The 15,886-nt window shown below is 40.9% G+C and overlaps 1 protein-coding gene across 1 annotated transcript in view; it reads right to left on the bottom strand.

The window, feature by feature from the left end:
• The window catches only part of GPR107 (G protein-coupled receptor 107), a 39,375-nt gene that overhangs the window by 18,827 nt on the left and 4,662 nt on the right, over window positions 1–15,886 (bottom strand). Inside the window, exons 2-14 of the mRNA XM_065648418.1 lie at window positions 15,213–15,335; window positions 14,495–14,545; window positions 14,149–14,237; window positions 13,317–13,480; window positions 12,073–12,107; window positions 11,808–11,864; window positions 10,886–10,996; window positions 9,250–9,383; window positions 8,878–8,953; window positions 7,840–7,913; window positions 7,142–7,259; window positions 6,015–6,145; window positions 4,222–4,265 (exon numbers count right to left, since the gene is read on the bottom strand). Of these exons, the coding sequence (XP_065504490.1) occupies window positions 4,222–4,265; window positions 6,015–6,145; window positions 7,142–7,259; window positions 7,840–7,913; window positions 8,878–8,953; window positions 9,250–9,383; window positions 10,886–10,996; window positions 11,808–11,864; window positions 12,073–12,107; window positions 13,317–13,480; window positions 14,149–14,237; window positions 14,495–14,545; window positions 15,213–15,335 (1,207 nt within the window). The remainder of the gene's footprint in view (window positions 1–4,221; window positions 4,266–6,014; window positions 6,146–7,141; window positions 7,260–7,839; window positions 7,914–8,877; window positions 8,954–9,249; window positions 9,384–10,885; window positions 10,997–11,807; window positions 11,865–12,072; window positions 12,108–13,316; window positions 13,481–14,148; window positions 14,238–14,494; window positions 14,546–15,212; window positions 15,336–15,886) is intronic.

The raw sequence follows: 15,886 nt of genomic DNA, 5'->3' as shown, positions 1-15,886 counted from the left end.
TGCCACCCCCTCCTCCTCGCTGGGTCACTGTGGGGCTGTTTCAGCATGGGTCTGCACGAATGCTCCAGCATGACAGGACCAGGCTCTTTGTTCACAGCATTTTCATGGCACAGAAGCAGGAAGACAGTGAACACAGCTAATGGTGTTTGTTTTTTTTCCCCTGACATGGGGGCAAGCACAAAAGCACTAAGCATCCTTTGCCCACTGCATAGCACACAGGGAATGTTGCCTGGGAGCTACACACTGCAATGTATTTCCCCTAATTCTGCTGCAAACTATGACACGCTGCAGTGCTTCAGGGAAACAGCCAAGCGTTCGTGATCAGACTGCGCTGAGTTTCACGTCTCATCACACAGAGGTACAAGCAGAACAAAAACTGCAGCGGTGTTTCCAGCCCTCTGTTCCTCCCTCAAACAACAGATGACACAATACACTAGAGTGGGTTATGAGACTTCAGAGGTCCAGTGACCAAGAACTTTGGAGTTTCAAACAAAAATAAGCAAGTCCAGTACAACATTCTCCTTCTCTTCCTTTTCTCATAGGATCATTTTGGTTGGAATTGACCCTCAAGACCATAGAGTCCAACTATTAACCTAACACTGTCACCTAACCATGTTCTTAAGAACCTCTTCTAGGCATCTTATAAACACTTCTCATGATGCCTGTAAACAAGGTAGTTGTAGGTGTACAGCTTTCCAGCCCAACAAATTCTAGCTCAGCTTGCAAGGCTGATTTCCTTAAATCTGCAAGACATTGGTAATAGAGATCTGGAAATGGACAGAAAACACGCTGCCATCTGAAAGAACAGCAACAGACCAGAGAGCTGCAGCAAGGCACTTGCTTAAGTCTGAAGGTGGCAATTTTAAAAGGGGAAGAAAGAAAGCTTCTAAAAATGGGATGTTTACACCCACTGCTGTGCGACATAAGCTCATATAGGTCAGATATTTTGCTTTAAAGACCACCTTTGAGGGAAAAAAAAAAGCAGCAAACAACCAGGCAGCTCAAACTCAGCCGTATCCCTGTGCCATGCCTACTGTTCACTAGCAATCCACAGCATCTGTGCATCTAAGGGCTCCCTGGATAATTATGGCTTTAGACCCATTCCTCTAGCTTTCCCACTTTAGAAAGTCATCTTAAAAAAGAATGATATTTAAATGACTATTAGCTAGTGACTCCATTGCTACCTACAACAAGCCTTTTTCATAAATGTACATTTCTAACACAAAGGCCTATGCCAATCGCAGCTGTAACACACTAAAAGCCGAGTCGTCCGACCAGCCTTCTGCTTCATTTCTAGTCTAGTCACACCGCAGTCATGGCTGCACTTGACCCAAGGGATTGCTGTCTAATAAACAGGTTGTGAAGTAGCTGGAAGAGGACAAGACAGACAGTCAGGAAAAACCACCAGGATACTGAGCTGTGAAGTCCTAGAGTTGTTTTAGGAGACACAATGAAGCAAAAAATAGTTTTCCTTAGGCCTTTCTCACCAGCAAGGAGGTCACCAGACCACTCAGCGACACGAAAAACAGTTATTGAATTTATAGTATAAAATTCCCCAAGACACCTTATAAGTTAACGAAATCTGTGTGAGAGAACAGGGAAAGCAGCCTTCACAATAATACTAGACAGTAAATCCTAGCAAGCAACAGGCAGTCCAGCTAGAACCGTCTGTGCAAGATTCAGTCACTAACCACAGGACAGACAGTGCAGCAGTTAAACTGCATGAGAGGATCCAGCAGTTTTTACCGCTTCAAGAGAAAACTATTTTCAACTGTGGAAAAAACCCACAGCAAATCACAAGAAAAAAAACCACAACGCACAATCATGCCGGTGATTTTAGAGTTCACACTGGTCCTATTTTTCTCATGAGAGGCTAAGAAACTGAGCAGCACCTCTGCAGGACTGGGTCTCCAAGGGAAGCCTACAGAGTTAAGAACATGTGATTCTAGTCAAGACTATTAATAGATAAGCCTAACAAATGATTTAATGATTTTACCTTGTTACAGTACAACCAAATCACTTTTGCTTTTCTTGACCAGGCACATTAGCAGCATGACATCACCAGGTAATGTTCTGCTTCTGGCATCACGTTGCCATTCACGTGCTCCCCATGGGCTCCTACCAACAGCCTCTATCTAAACACTTTGCCCATGTTGTATTTCGCAAGCGAGTCCCAGCACTGTGCCTGTGCTGGCCACAATTTGGTGCCTACGTTTTGCCTGAATTTTTTCCTTAGCTTCTTTATCAGTGCAGCATAACACAGCTGCCAAGTCCCTCTCAACACACAATTATAAAACTTGCAGGATCTGTATGAAGTATGGTAAGAGCAGCAGGTGACCCATGAGCAACATTAATGACAATGAGCACCATTACCCGTGCAGAATAAAACAAAACAGAAGACTAAGCACAGTCCTCAGGGGCCATTGTGCATATCACTGACTAGCTATCAAGACAACTCTTCTCGGACCACCATTTTCTTTTACCTCCATTATACACCACAACGCATCCTTCAGAACTGCTTGGTTTTCCTTTGATCTGGATTCCACCCATCACAAACACTGGACAGGTGTAGAGTCGAAGACTCTGCTGAACATCTTGATGTTGGTTGGTCACCTTACTTCTATCCTCCTTCACCCAGTATGTTCTGAAGTTAAGCAAACTCCATAGCACCATCTTGTGATAAGAACCATCAAGTGCAAAGTAGACACGGGATGATCACCTGAGATCACACAGATCCAGAGGGTGTGTGTCTCAGTTACAAGCAGGAGCTGCCAAGTACTGAGATTCGGAATATTCACAGGCTCCGTGGCCAGCCGCAGTTCTCTCCTTGTCACAGGAAAACTGACCTGTACATGCAGCCACACATGGTGGCTTCAGCTAAGAATTGGGTCTTACATATGTTCAAAAGAAGGAGACCGGTTCAAGGAATGCCTGATTTCAGCAGACTTTGTAATAGCATAAACACTTCAGAACATATGCTCAGTGGACAACTTAAAACAAATTTGTTAGCAAACATCACTGAACACACATGAGCAAACAGATGAGAAATCTACCAGTAACATTCATGTCCCATTATCAAAACTAACCTCTTTTACATTGGTTTCTATTAGACATTAATATTTTCCCCCTTTAGGTTTGGAGTGGAGATTGTGTGTGTATGTATGGCGGTTGGTTGGTTTTTTGAACAACTTTGAATCTCAAGACAAAAGCTGGGCTTACCTTAATTATTGTTTCAGTTTAACGGATGGCAAGAAAAGACCTAATCTGCAGTCTGTGCAGAGCTGAGTTCAGTGCCCAGCCTCACACTTCACCTACCAGACTACGGGCAATCTGAAATGTGTCTCGGGGAAGCCAGGAAAAAGCTGGAAGAAGCATCCAGACCTAGAAGACTGCCTCCAGAAGGAAGAGACAAGAGTTAAGGGATAAGACTGGGACGAAAGGATGTTGCCAACAAAGGACTTTCTACAAATAAAGCTTTCAAGCGTCAGCCATCAAATGACAGAACATTGAAATGGCTGCCGGCTTCCAAGGAAGCCAGTGCTGTGCTCCTTGGCTTGAATCTGCAGCCAACTGAGGAACTAATTCAGAAGAAGCGAGCGGATAAGGCAGGAAAAACACACGCTACAGAAGCCATATTTGGGCTGGATTTCCATCCATCATCTCATTTTCACTGCTATGTTAAACATAACACGGCTTTACACAAGCAGACCTTTAAGCCGCTGTACAAACACAGACAAGTCAAGACCTGTGTTACACCAAATGCCAATTTATGTTTTGTTTCATAATGAGGTTTGCTGCCCTCTATTCTGGCAGGAACAGATTTCTGCAGAAATTGAAATAAGGGGGTCTATTTTGACTAATACCCAGCAATTCTGGAATTCATTTCTAGTTCTGCTTCTGAACACTCGAGTCTGAGAAAATAAGGCAAATCTGTCAAGAAGATTTTCTCCATGTGACGCACAGCTCTGTGCTCAAGCCAGACAAGTACCAGAGAATAAGTCCCACGTAGGAGTCCTGAGAGTCAAAGCGATACATGAAAAAAAGGTAATTTTCCAAAAGTTATTCCCACTAACCCACTGAGGGAGAGCAGCAGTGTGACAATACCATAGTGAAGATTTACAGTTTTGGTTTACATATTTTAATTCAGCACCATGTGTTTGAAATTCTGGCATTATCTTAGGACATGCAGCATAAAACAGAAAAAAATTACAGATTACTTGCCTTTCCCATCTGTTGCTGAAGCCTCCTGTAAATGCCTTATCGACCTGAAAAATAAAAATAAGAAGAGTAGATTAGCTATAATTTTTGCACTCTTTTCACTGCAGCCCTCTAGAACTCTTAATAAGTTTTTTTAGCTCTTTATGGCTATGCTACGCTTGTAATTCAATGTGCTTAGCATACTCGGCACTGCATATATTTCACCCCCATCTCTCTGGCTCAGGCAGTTACTTCAAGTATCTGTATCTCCTTGTGATTAAGAAAGCTGATTGCTAAAGCCTACTTCAGCCTACAGAAAGCTTTGTGGGAGGGAGGGAGCAGAGTGCAAAACTGGAGCATTTTCCAGAATAATGTTTTCCACTTGTACAATTAAGCTGAGCTACTATTCAGAGTACTGCCAAGCATTTGGCATCTTATTGCTCTTTTAAGCTCTTTTCATTTAAATAGTTGATTACAGCTTACATGACTACATAGGCAACTTATGTAAGAGAAAATACCCTGCAGGAATGTAAATTCAAGGGCCAAGCCTTAGTCACCTCACTCCTGTGAGTCATCCCACCAGCTGCAGTGACATGATCCAGATGAAAAAGGGGCAGGATTTTACACCCAGTTCACTGCCCATTTGTGCCCACCGTACATGACAATGCAGGAGATTCCAGAACTAAGTAGTAAGAGCTGTAACTGTAAAAGTCACCTTTATCACAGGAAACCAGTCTCTTTAAAGTTAATATTCCTGCAGTTTTATTTGCCGTACGCAAACGCCCCTAAGCCTCTGAGAAGCTGCAGTGTTTTGACAGGGGTAGGGGAAGGGACAAGTGGGTAATGCATATTTCTCGGAAGGCATTTCCCAGCCTTGGCAGAAGGCCACTAAGACGCAGAGGACAAATGGGGAGGTAAGGACGGCTGGAGCGCAAACTCACCAGCCACGCTGAAGCTCACTCCCATCTACTGAGCAACACACACACACACATATATATGCATTATGAAACAATTCTCTGAAACATGAGAGTTACGCATTCTAGAGCAGCGACATGTTTAGTAGACAGACAATTATATTCACTTTGTTTCAGAAGAAAATACTGGGGATGCTGAAGAAAAATAAGAATATCCTGTGTTTACTAACCAAGGAGCCAGAAGCTCCTTCATATTGCACTTTAAATCCAGCTGTTTATCCAATTAAGACCAAAATTAATTTAGAAGGCAAATGTTCTGACTAACTGGCACAAAGCAACAAGAGTGTTTATCTGAATTATCTGTGTTTTGGTTGAGTTTTATATAACCAACATTATTCCTTGCCAAGCAGAGTGGAAGGAGGGGCAGGGAAATGCTCCCTGTGGGATTCTTTCTTCTAAACAGTCAAATAACAAAGCAGCTACTCTGCTTCAAGGCAGCACTGATCTTAGACAGCGCTATTGGTTTAGAATTTAGCAGCCTTGTTTCCAACCTCAGCCAGTAAAGCAAAACCCCATTTCTCAATGTAAGAGTCAGCACTTCTACTAAATGTCAAGTTTCAAAATCACCTATAGCCTGCACTGTGCTGGCCACATGTAAATCAACACCCACTTGACCTTATCCCCACCTTAATAGCCCCAAAACAAGTATCTTCCACAACACAAGACTGAAGTGTTAGGACTGATATTGTTTAAGAAAGGTAACAAAAGACTTGACCCCCAAAGGAGTGACATTTCCTTGCTTTGGCAGTACCTTTAGCTCTAGCCAACACTCAAAACCCTTCAGTTCAGAAACAGCTCGAGCCACCAGGGCTCAGAAACCACCCAACACACACAGCAACTCACCATACCACTGGAAACAGAATGGCTCCACAACACAGCAAGTCTACCAGGAAAAGGATTTCTTTCCACAATCCATATTCAGTTGTCCCCTCTTCTGTTGACTCTATAATAATGTATGCCACATTCGCCAGTACCTACAGAACAAAACATGCTTTGTGGTTTCAGCAGCTTTCCAAGGAGACACTAGACAGGGGCTTCCACTTCAGCAAAAGCTGTCCCACAGTTGCAGAAAGAGCCCATCAATAATTCTTCTGCAGCTCTGTGTCAAGAAAGTCACATGTTCTGCAGCATCTTCACAGGATTTAGAGAAATAAACCTGACTGGAATGTATTTCTGCTGACATTCAGAAAGTACTCCTTTTTGTTGCATACTGTGCCAAATCTACTGTAACAGTAGATATAAAAAGAGCAAAATCTATTTATTAAATACAGAAACAGGACTGTACGTAAGCACATAGAGCAAACAGTTTAAACACATCACTCTAAATAAAGCAAATAATTCCAGCTGGTCATTGACTATGTTTTGTACTCCATACCTGAGCTCTAAGAGCCTCAAACACTAATTATATACTTCTGGTTTTGCAGCTGAGTAAGGGATTTAATCTGGAAAGGCAGAGAAGCTGTCCTGTCTACAACAGACAGAAATGCCGCTGCCCTGTTTACAACAGTTCCTGGAGTAGTGAACAAGCACTGATAACTTTGAACACACTGGGAAAGTCTTCCTCAGACTCAACAGACCTGAAAGTCTCAGTTTTCTCCTTTTTTTATTATTAAGTCCATTCAGCAAGCATATCAGAAGCAACAACTTCCACTTAATTTCGCTGCTTTGTAGTTTAGTGCTATTTTGCAGCCCAAGTTTTTGCCACAGGATGAATATAGCTACCTTACAGCTAATTATTCATTTGCTGACACTATTTGATCCATTATCTCATACTCAATATAGGGAGAAAAATGGGAAAAATTGAAGTAGTAACTTCTGGCCCAGGAAATTCCAGCTCAACTTAAATTGTAACCAATATGCTTGTACAAGTTGTAGCTATGCAGTATTTTGCTAAGGATTCACAGCCTTTTGCAGTTTCCACAGGCAGCTCTCCCACAAGATCGCAAGTATTGACAGCGCTCAGTGCTCACCTGAAGTGGGATGACAATCATGAAAATTTTTTTGTCTTTATCTGACAGGATGTGTTTAATGAAAGCCCAGCCTGTGCCAATAAGGGCAATAGTGATGAACAGAAGAGCACCCTTCAGTCTGAAAGAGAAACAGATACAGCAGTGAGAAGCTTTATTTTATCACACTTCCTCCTCTGCCCAGTTCTCTCCTACAGTAGTAAAGCCACAAACCCAAACACATGCCTTGCTATTCATAATTTTGGCAAGTGCTTATCCTGCCACAGTGAAGCAGATGTACTTGCTTACAACTGTGTATCACATAGTAATATTACACTTCATTCACAACTGTCAATATGTGCAATCTTTTCCTGAGGGAGTCATCTATTCACCATTGTGAACAGGAGAAAACACTGGCAGCTGTACCCTCTTACCATTCACACCAAGAGCAAATTAGATACTTGAATATTAGTATGAACAAAGAAAAGAAAAGCATTTCTCCTCCTTTTACTCCTCCACCCACATAAGTACCAATTCTCTGCAGCTGCCCTCTCTAAGTAGAGCTTTCCCCTTCACACAGGGCTGATTGTTGTCTTGTCATTCAGACCACAGTATCAAAGAATCAGCAATTTTCCAGTTTGCTCAGGAGGGAAGGGGGCAGCCCCACAGAGGATTCAGTTTCATTGTTTGAGTCTATCACATCAATCTTCTGACATACATACAGGTGAGTGATGTAATAAACAACAGCCCAGCCTTCAATAGGAAATCCCTGAGAGGAGATGTAGTGATAGTCGATCTGGAAGCAGAAAATACAGTACGTTACTTTACGAGCTGCTCAGCAGCACCCATCCATGTCTATAAAACAGGTCTGCTTGACACACCACAGCAAGTTTCATTTTCCAACCAGTGCGTACAAACTCAGCTCTGCTACATCTTCGAAAATACTCCCAAAGTGTTCTAGTTTTGTTTAGCAACATTGAGGCCATTTCCATTTCCTGTATTTCCTAAGTGTTAGTGGATATATCTCATACAATTACAACCTTCCCACACAGCTCCCACACAACTACAGCTAATAACCTGCATTTGTAACCTATTTATTCACTCATTGTTCAAGTTCTGTTGCAGTTGCAGTGGAAACCAGATTAAAATTCATTAGACTCCAAAAATGTTTGTCCTATCATGAATGTGAAGATCATGGCTGGCACAAACTTTTGATTCCTCAATGTTCATCATTACCTTTGTTTATGCGATCTTTCCAGTGAAAAGGCAAAGTCAATACAATTCAACACAGACTTTATGTATTGGAAGTGTCAAAGCTCATAACGTTAGATCCATTACAGCACCATAATACTTCAAATGAAGTTATGCCTTTGAATTTTACGAACATTTATCAAGGTTTCCATTTATTAACACTTATTGCAAACCACACAGCTGAAGCAGCACCATAGCTCAAGCTTTCAGGCCAGCCTCAAATGGACGAAATATTAGAATTGATAGAACTCATTCAATCCCCACACATGATTGGTGCTTCACCACTTCAGGCCATGATCCCAATTGTATTTAAAGTCAGAATTTGCTGATGAAGACTGAATCACTCTCACCAAACAGCTACAATTCAGTTCCTGTGCTCCAATACAAAAGACATCTCTCTTTCCTTCCCATTCTCCCCCACCCCAAAGCAGATTTCTCTAACAACCTGCCCTGGATTCCATGTTTCTGCTTCCTAACTGAAAAACTTAAGGCAGAGACATCATACGTACCGCATGGAAGACTAAGGACAGAGATTTTGTGAAAGGGAGAGCTGCCATTAGCCAGTGAATCTTAAAGACATCATTTCTAGTAAGACAACAACAACAAAAAAGAAAAAAGCATCGATTAAAAACCAGCAGTAAAAATTTCTGAATTTCTTAACATAAGACTTGATAACTGTAGAATAGTCTGCAACAATGATACTGATAGATGTAGCTGTTTTCAACTATAAAGTGTATATATTAGGCATACAATATCGAGCCAGATTTGGAGTTAAGTGACTAAATCTGACTGAATTGGGCATTATAAGAGGAAGAATGAAAAAAAAAATATCAAACAAGGTAGGTCCATACTTCTTGCTGACACCAAACTAGCCTGCTCACCTGCGTTTACGAAGTATGTGGATCCACGCAGTCCCAGACAGGAAAAAGAAGATAGCCATGGAAATGTAAAGTTTTGGCAGAGGGATCTCACCCGCTGAGAGGTAGCTTTCAGGGTTCTTCTCCGTAATTTCTATCTAAATATTACAGGTATGTTATGTGTACAGTTGGAAAAGACATTTTGTTAAAGCACCGAATTAACAATTACAGTTCACGATCAAATTTCCCCATTTCAAAAGTAGCTTTTCTAAAGGGGTAACTGCTATGAGACTCCTAAAGGAAAAAATAAAAGCCGTTCTTCATCCTCAACAACCTCAACATTTTGCAAGATTACACCCACAACAATAATTTCCTTGAAAAGCAGAAAAGGACAGAAGTTGCTTCCAGTGCTTTGGTTACACAATGCGATTCAGAAAGGCAAAGTAATTTTTCCAAATAATAGCTGTTCTATGTACCAAACTTCAGAGTTTGCCCGTATTTGATTCAGAAAGTGCATCTACAACCTTCCATAAACAACAAGGTTTTCTTGCACAGTCCCAATTTTAAGTGTGGAGAGAGTCATACACAACTGAAAAAACTCTACTCTTAGGTTTACTACAGTGGATTTCTTCATCCGACAAGAGAAAAGAAGCACTCTGCTGCAAGCCTATTACCCTGTGACTGAGAAAAATACGAGCTTGATTTAACATCCTATTTATGCCTCTAAACAGCTTGGCTATGTGTGCTAGGACTTCATGAAAATAACACACCAAGACTAGTTTGCAGTACTGAAAATGTCCTGCACCTCTAAACACAACCAAGCAGGTTAGTTATCCAGGTTTTCTTCTCTTTCCAATTTCTTCAGTAGGTCAAAGCAACAAACAGCAATTCAAAAACTCAGCTTTCTAAACATGCAACTTCAGAAGCAAATTTAAAGTCATCTAGCCTAAGTTAGGGCTGCTAAACTCTATCACTTACATGTTCCCCTCCCTTTCCCTTGCAGTAGGTATCAACACAACCATGTAATAAACAGTTGAGGGGTCTGATCTCACTGAGAGTCACCTTAGTCAATGACAGGATTCACAGAATAGCTCATTACACACCAGCATGAGCACAGGAAATAGAAAAGAGGGAAAGCCTGAGCTGTGATAATGCAATCTCACTGAAAAAGAGTACAGAACCAAACCCTTGGATGTTAAGAGATAACATGTTTGCTATAACATATTGTCTAGCACGGTAAAAACATATCTTTAATTAGGCCAGAAAAACACTGAATTCACAAATGCGAACGATTTAGATTGCAGCAACAGCCTTCATATATGCAACTGCATAAAGAAAATGAGATTTTTGAGCACAGCAAAACACGAACAGCTGTTTTAGCTCCCATCTCATTACAGCATCTAGTCGCAACTGTGTAGACTGAACCCAGCCCACATGCTGACTTCAGATTTTCAGACATTTCTTCAAAACTAGTATTTTAATTCTCCTTACTGTCATTGCTTCCTTCAGAAATGCCACTACAGAGATGAAACACACAACTCTGAATCACTTCCCACCCCATATATACACTCATGCAGTGCGTGCTTGGCACACAAGAACGGAAAGCTATACATTTCAGTCTAAGTGAATGAGTTAATTGTATTTTAGAAGCTATACTCACATCAAGACTAAATAGCTGCTGATCATTAGCTGATCCCTTATTGCCAACACATTTATGGAAATATAGGCTGTAGAGACCTTCTTGGTTATCAGAGCTGATGTTAAAAAAGAACTGCAAAGAAGGAATAGGAAAGTCAGCATTCTTCGCATTCACAACAGGGTTGCCCTGGTAAGAAGTCATCTCTACTAAGGCATGAAAATAGTCACTTAGGGTCAGCTGGTTCCTTTCAGCAAGCATGCTGTTCTGAGGATACCAGCATATCTGCAAGTTTCAACAGAATTCCAGATGCAAAATCATTGTACCCATCTATGATAATGCACTCTGGTAACCTGAGACCTTCAGGTATCAGTGTTTAACTTACTTCACCACAGAGAAAAGATAATAAGAAGTGTCATATATTTAACATAGCAAAGTGTAAAACTTTGATCATGCTTGCCCTAAAGCATAAGTAGCTATTCTGTTCCTCCCCCAGTTATAAAAATTGTGACAGCTATGGAAATGAGATTTGTGTCACATAATAGAATTTAAAATGTGTTTGTCATAAGTGAACCAGTGTGCTGAAACAAAGCATTCATCTGGTTTCACAGAGAATATCTTCCCCTTAAGTGAGTCAGTCAGGTTACAGCTATTTGTTGTTAGAGTTCTGTATGCACTAGTTGCATCACTGTAAACTTCAATATGCTGAGGTTCACAAAGATACTTTAGAAGAACTGCATCATACCAAAGACAGCTTAAAACAGCTCCTACACCTTATGAAGTAAGAGATTTTCAGCACTTAGAGTGTGTACTCAAAAACTCACTGAGCAGAGAGGCATCTATATCAGAGACACAGGGATTACAGCAGGGAGCAGCAGACTTTTCATAAAATAGTACAAAGGAACTGCCTGCACACATTAAGACCAGACACGGACAGAGACCCTACCTGAAATGAAAAAGTTCCTTTGTCATTGCGAATAGGATGTTCTTGTTCTATTATGTTCTGGGAAAAGAAAAGATACTTTTAGATTTTTTTAAAGCAGGTAACTACCACATTTGGCTACATCATCCAGACAATCAAAACTGCATTCTGTATATTTACAGTGGAAGCTGAGAGCAACAGAAACTAATACTCTCCACTTTCTGTCTATGCTTATATTGGAATATTCCCCCAGGTTCTTCCTGAAAGAGAACAGCAGACAGTTTCTTACCTGTGAGGATGTTGTACTTCGTTTGGACTTCACACCTAGAGATAAAAGTATTAGTGGTACATTTAGAGTGTTTACATTTAGACATCCTCATAGACTACTGCCTTTTACACACTACCAATAGCCTCCTCAAATCTTCCTACACTTGTCTGCGTGGCAGTTTCCCAGGTAATCATTAACAGAGATTCTTTCCCAGTCCCTCCTTACTCTCCCAGGACTCTTGTTACAACTAGCATTCATTCCAAACGCATCCTCAAATGCCAGGACAGGCTTATCCACTATTACAACTTCTACAAAAGCCTCGCCAAGAATCTTTCCAACCCCTCCGGTTAGTGATGCAGAAGGCAAATGACCAGACACAGGCTACTGCTATGACTTTCAGTGTTATCACTGAGTACTGTTAATCTCACTGACTAATCTTAATCTGGACATTAATACATGGCCTGACAAACACATGGAAGTCATAATTAGTCCTCGGGAATCAAAAATTCCCAGCTGTCTACTAAGCAAGGCTCCAATAAAAACAAAATGCCAAACACACACACAGGTGACCTACCAAGTCAATATCTTCCCGAATTTAGGAAACTAAAATTGACAGGAGACTTCCAGAGAGCAGCATGTCAAGCTCACACTTTCACTCCACTCCTGTAAGAAGCTTTCCAAACAAAGTCATTGCATTCTACCAGGAAGCAAAAGTTCAAAACTGATGCGTTGCTTTTGGCTCTTGCACCTCAGTGCACTGTCAATGTGCATGCTACACTTCTGAATGCAGGAAAATGCAAAACTAGAGCTGTCAGATCAATTATCTTCAATGCCATACAGCTTTAGTTCTTGATTTGTTAGAACAACTGTGCAAAATTCTCAATGATATCAAAGCTTGTGAACGTGACAGGCCAAGACAGACTCAGACTGCTTAGCAGTCTGATCTGAAGTCTGAACTCTTCCAGGAAGGGATCACATGAACTGTACCCTATGAGCTAATCCCATCAGAGCTGAGATTAAAAAATTGTTTTGTCTGCTGGACTGGAAGGCAGACAAAGATCTGGGCCTCCATGAAAGGTTACTGGGATATTTACTTCTCCATCCCCATAGCTTCTAAGTGACAGACTAGATTTCAACTCTTTAGATACATACATACACACACACACACAAATGCTGGTTGGAAAGGACTGGTGAAGGTATTTCATCCCACTTCCAACAAGAAACTAGCAGTGGGAGCACATATAGGTCAGGTTTAGCAGACTTACCTTTGCTGTCTGTATTTTGGTTGGTCTTTGCAGGAGTTTTACCAGAATCGCTGCTCTGTTCGGAAGTTTTCAGCGGCTTGGTATTTAAGGCAGTAACGTTTTCCTCAGACGTGAATGAAATTTTAGGTAAAGAATCAGCTTCTGCAGAGAACCGTACTTTCACACTAAATAAGCAAAGAGTTTTTATACAAAATGAAAGCAAATTAACACTAATGAAGAGGCTGTCACAGCCTACATATACCAAATAATAGGAAAAATCAACTTGTCTCGACTTTTTTTTTTAACCACAGAAAACAGGCAAGCACCAGATCATGCCTTAAAGCAGCCCAGCATTGAACTGATCACTGTGGGAGTTTATATGTTTACATCAAATACAAGAGCAGCTGAAGAAAAATAAGTTTATTCAGTTTTGGTAACCAGAGTCTCATTAGACATCATGTTTCCACACAGACAGCTACAGTTTCTCTTGCAAAAGAAAGCAATGAAGCTACTTCCATAAAATAGATAATTCAAGACAAACAATAGAATAGCAAATTCAGTGCAAGAGCTGCAAAAGTGACCCAAGACTTCAAGTTCATGCTTTCAGCACAATTAAGGTACAATTCTTTGCCTGATGTCCCTGTATCTCTCCAACACACAGCAGGAATTCTTGGACCATTTTATACTGCAGGTTTTTTTCTTTCACTCTCACCTCTCCTCAACTCTCATATAATCCATTAAAAATAAATTACATGCACAGCAGTTTTCCAAGCCCTTACAGAAATGTCACAAGTGTTATGTTAGCTTCAACTACAGGAATAACTTTAAAACATTGTGTACACTATTTACTCACACTGCAGTTCTGAGGTCCAGACGTAAGATTACAACTGAAACATCTTTCTCTGGTTCCTTATTCAAGATACAATAATCCACTTCTTCATCCTGGTAAGATAAGCAAAACATCTTTGAAGTGCGCTCCTGTTTATAAGAAACGGGACATGTCCCTCCCCCAGGTAGAGGTTACTATTCTTAGTCCAGCAAGTTGTAAAACTGAATTATCCTTAACAAACTGCCCACATCTAAAGGCCGGCCTCCATCCCCCTTTTTTTTTTTTTTGCATTTCTTCCAACCACTCCTGGATAGAAGCAGGCTATGAGGTACCCCCAGCTTAGAAAAGTAAGTTCACATCTTACTCTTACCAGGTAAGTGGAGAATCCATCATTCCTTGTTCGATCCAAACTGAACCCCACCTACGAGACAATCAAAAAGAATGCCAAATTAAAACAGATTCCCCCAGGATCAGAAGCCAAACCACTGAAATAGTCATACTGTCATACTGCTCTCTAAATAAATTAACCTATGTTTAAGGCAGAATCCAGGTATTCTCATTAGCTAATTAAACAAAAAAATCAAATGTAATAAACTTGCTGCTTCATCCACATCCACCTAGAATAAAATATATACTGATTCAAGCCCAAACTAAGTTGGACTATCTTCTGAACCTTTTAACTTATTTCAGTACTTTTCCAGATGTTTTTGCTTGAGGAAAACATTTAAAACTTCTAGTAATAAAGAGCTGTTCTGGAAACATACTGATATCATGATTACAAGATGCATTGCAATGCAACAGAACAACAACACCAAAATCACATCAGAGGACTGCTTAGAAAACCTATGTTCAATTTTCAATTGTGCATGGAGTTCAGCAGAGGATCCAAGAAGTTAAAGTTTACCCTTAAAGCAGAATGGATAGTGCACAAGGATAAGTCTCACAATATACATATCCTCAAACAGCTCACACTGGGGAGCAAAGACAACAGCACCACCAGGTAGGGTCTGACACCTCAAACAAAGCATCCAGCGCAAGGACAATTTCACGGGAAGCTTAACCCCGTCACTGGGCTCATGGTCACTTACTAAGCTTTCCTTGTCATCAGGGCCCACAGGTGGCTTCAGTGAAAGGTTGCTGACATTGACTTTCATGAAACCATTCTTGAAGAAGCCAAAAGTATTCAGGTGCACCTTCTGCCTCACATCATCCTGTAGGAAAGCAAAGTTTACAAATCACACACAGTCATCTGCAGCAGCAAAGAGGAAGCAGGGGGACAGAGACTGACACTGAAATATTAATGCAAAACATGTACCTGATCATACAAAGAGCAAGTTTCTTTACGATACCTCCAGATATAACCAATTATTTCACTGGAATCGACCAACTGTTCCAATAACCTGAACAGCAAGAACTTCAAATAAATGTGTCTTTGCTAATTACCTGGCTATACTACTGAGGAATATGCAAGAAAAGTGTCTGGAAGAAATTAAATATCTGGCATCACTGATTAAACAAAACATTGCTACCAAAAATAGAGAGACCGTAGACAAATGAAGACAACTCTTGTCTGAACACTAGCTGCTGTCATCGCAACAGATTGAAGAAGTAATTGCCCATAGTGATCTTGTCTAGCTGAGAGGTGGGTTTGGCCAAGTGTTTAACAGGTATCACAGTGTATTGTCATCCCATCAGATCATCTCAGTTAGGCTGGGTCCCTGCTTGGACAAACACACACTGGGAAATTATGGGTATGGTATAG

This window comes from Caloenas nicobarica, chromosome 19, assembly GCF_036013445.1.
Source record: "Caloenas nicobarica isolate bCalNic1 chromosome 19, bCalNic1.hap1, whole genome shotgun sequence".
In the NCBI taxonomy this organism is placed as follows: Eukaryota; Metazoa; Chordata; class Aves; order Columbiformes; family Columbidae; genus Caloenas; species Caloenas nicobarica.
Note: the sequence above shows the minus strand (reverse complement) of the source record. Positions and strands in the feature narration are given on the sequence as shown.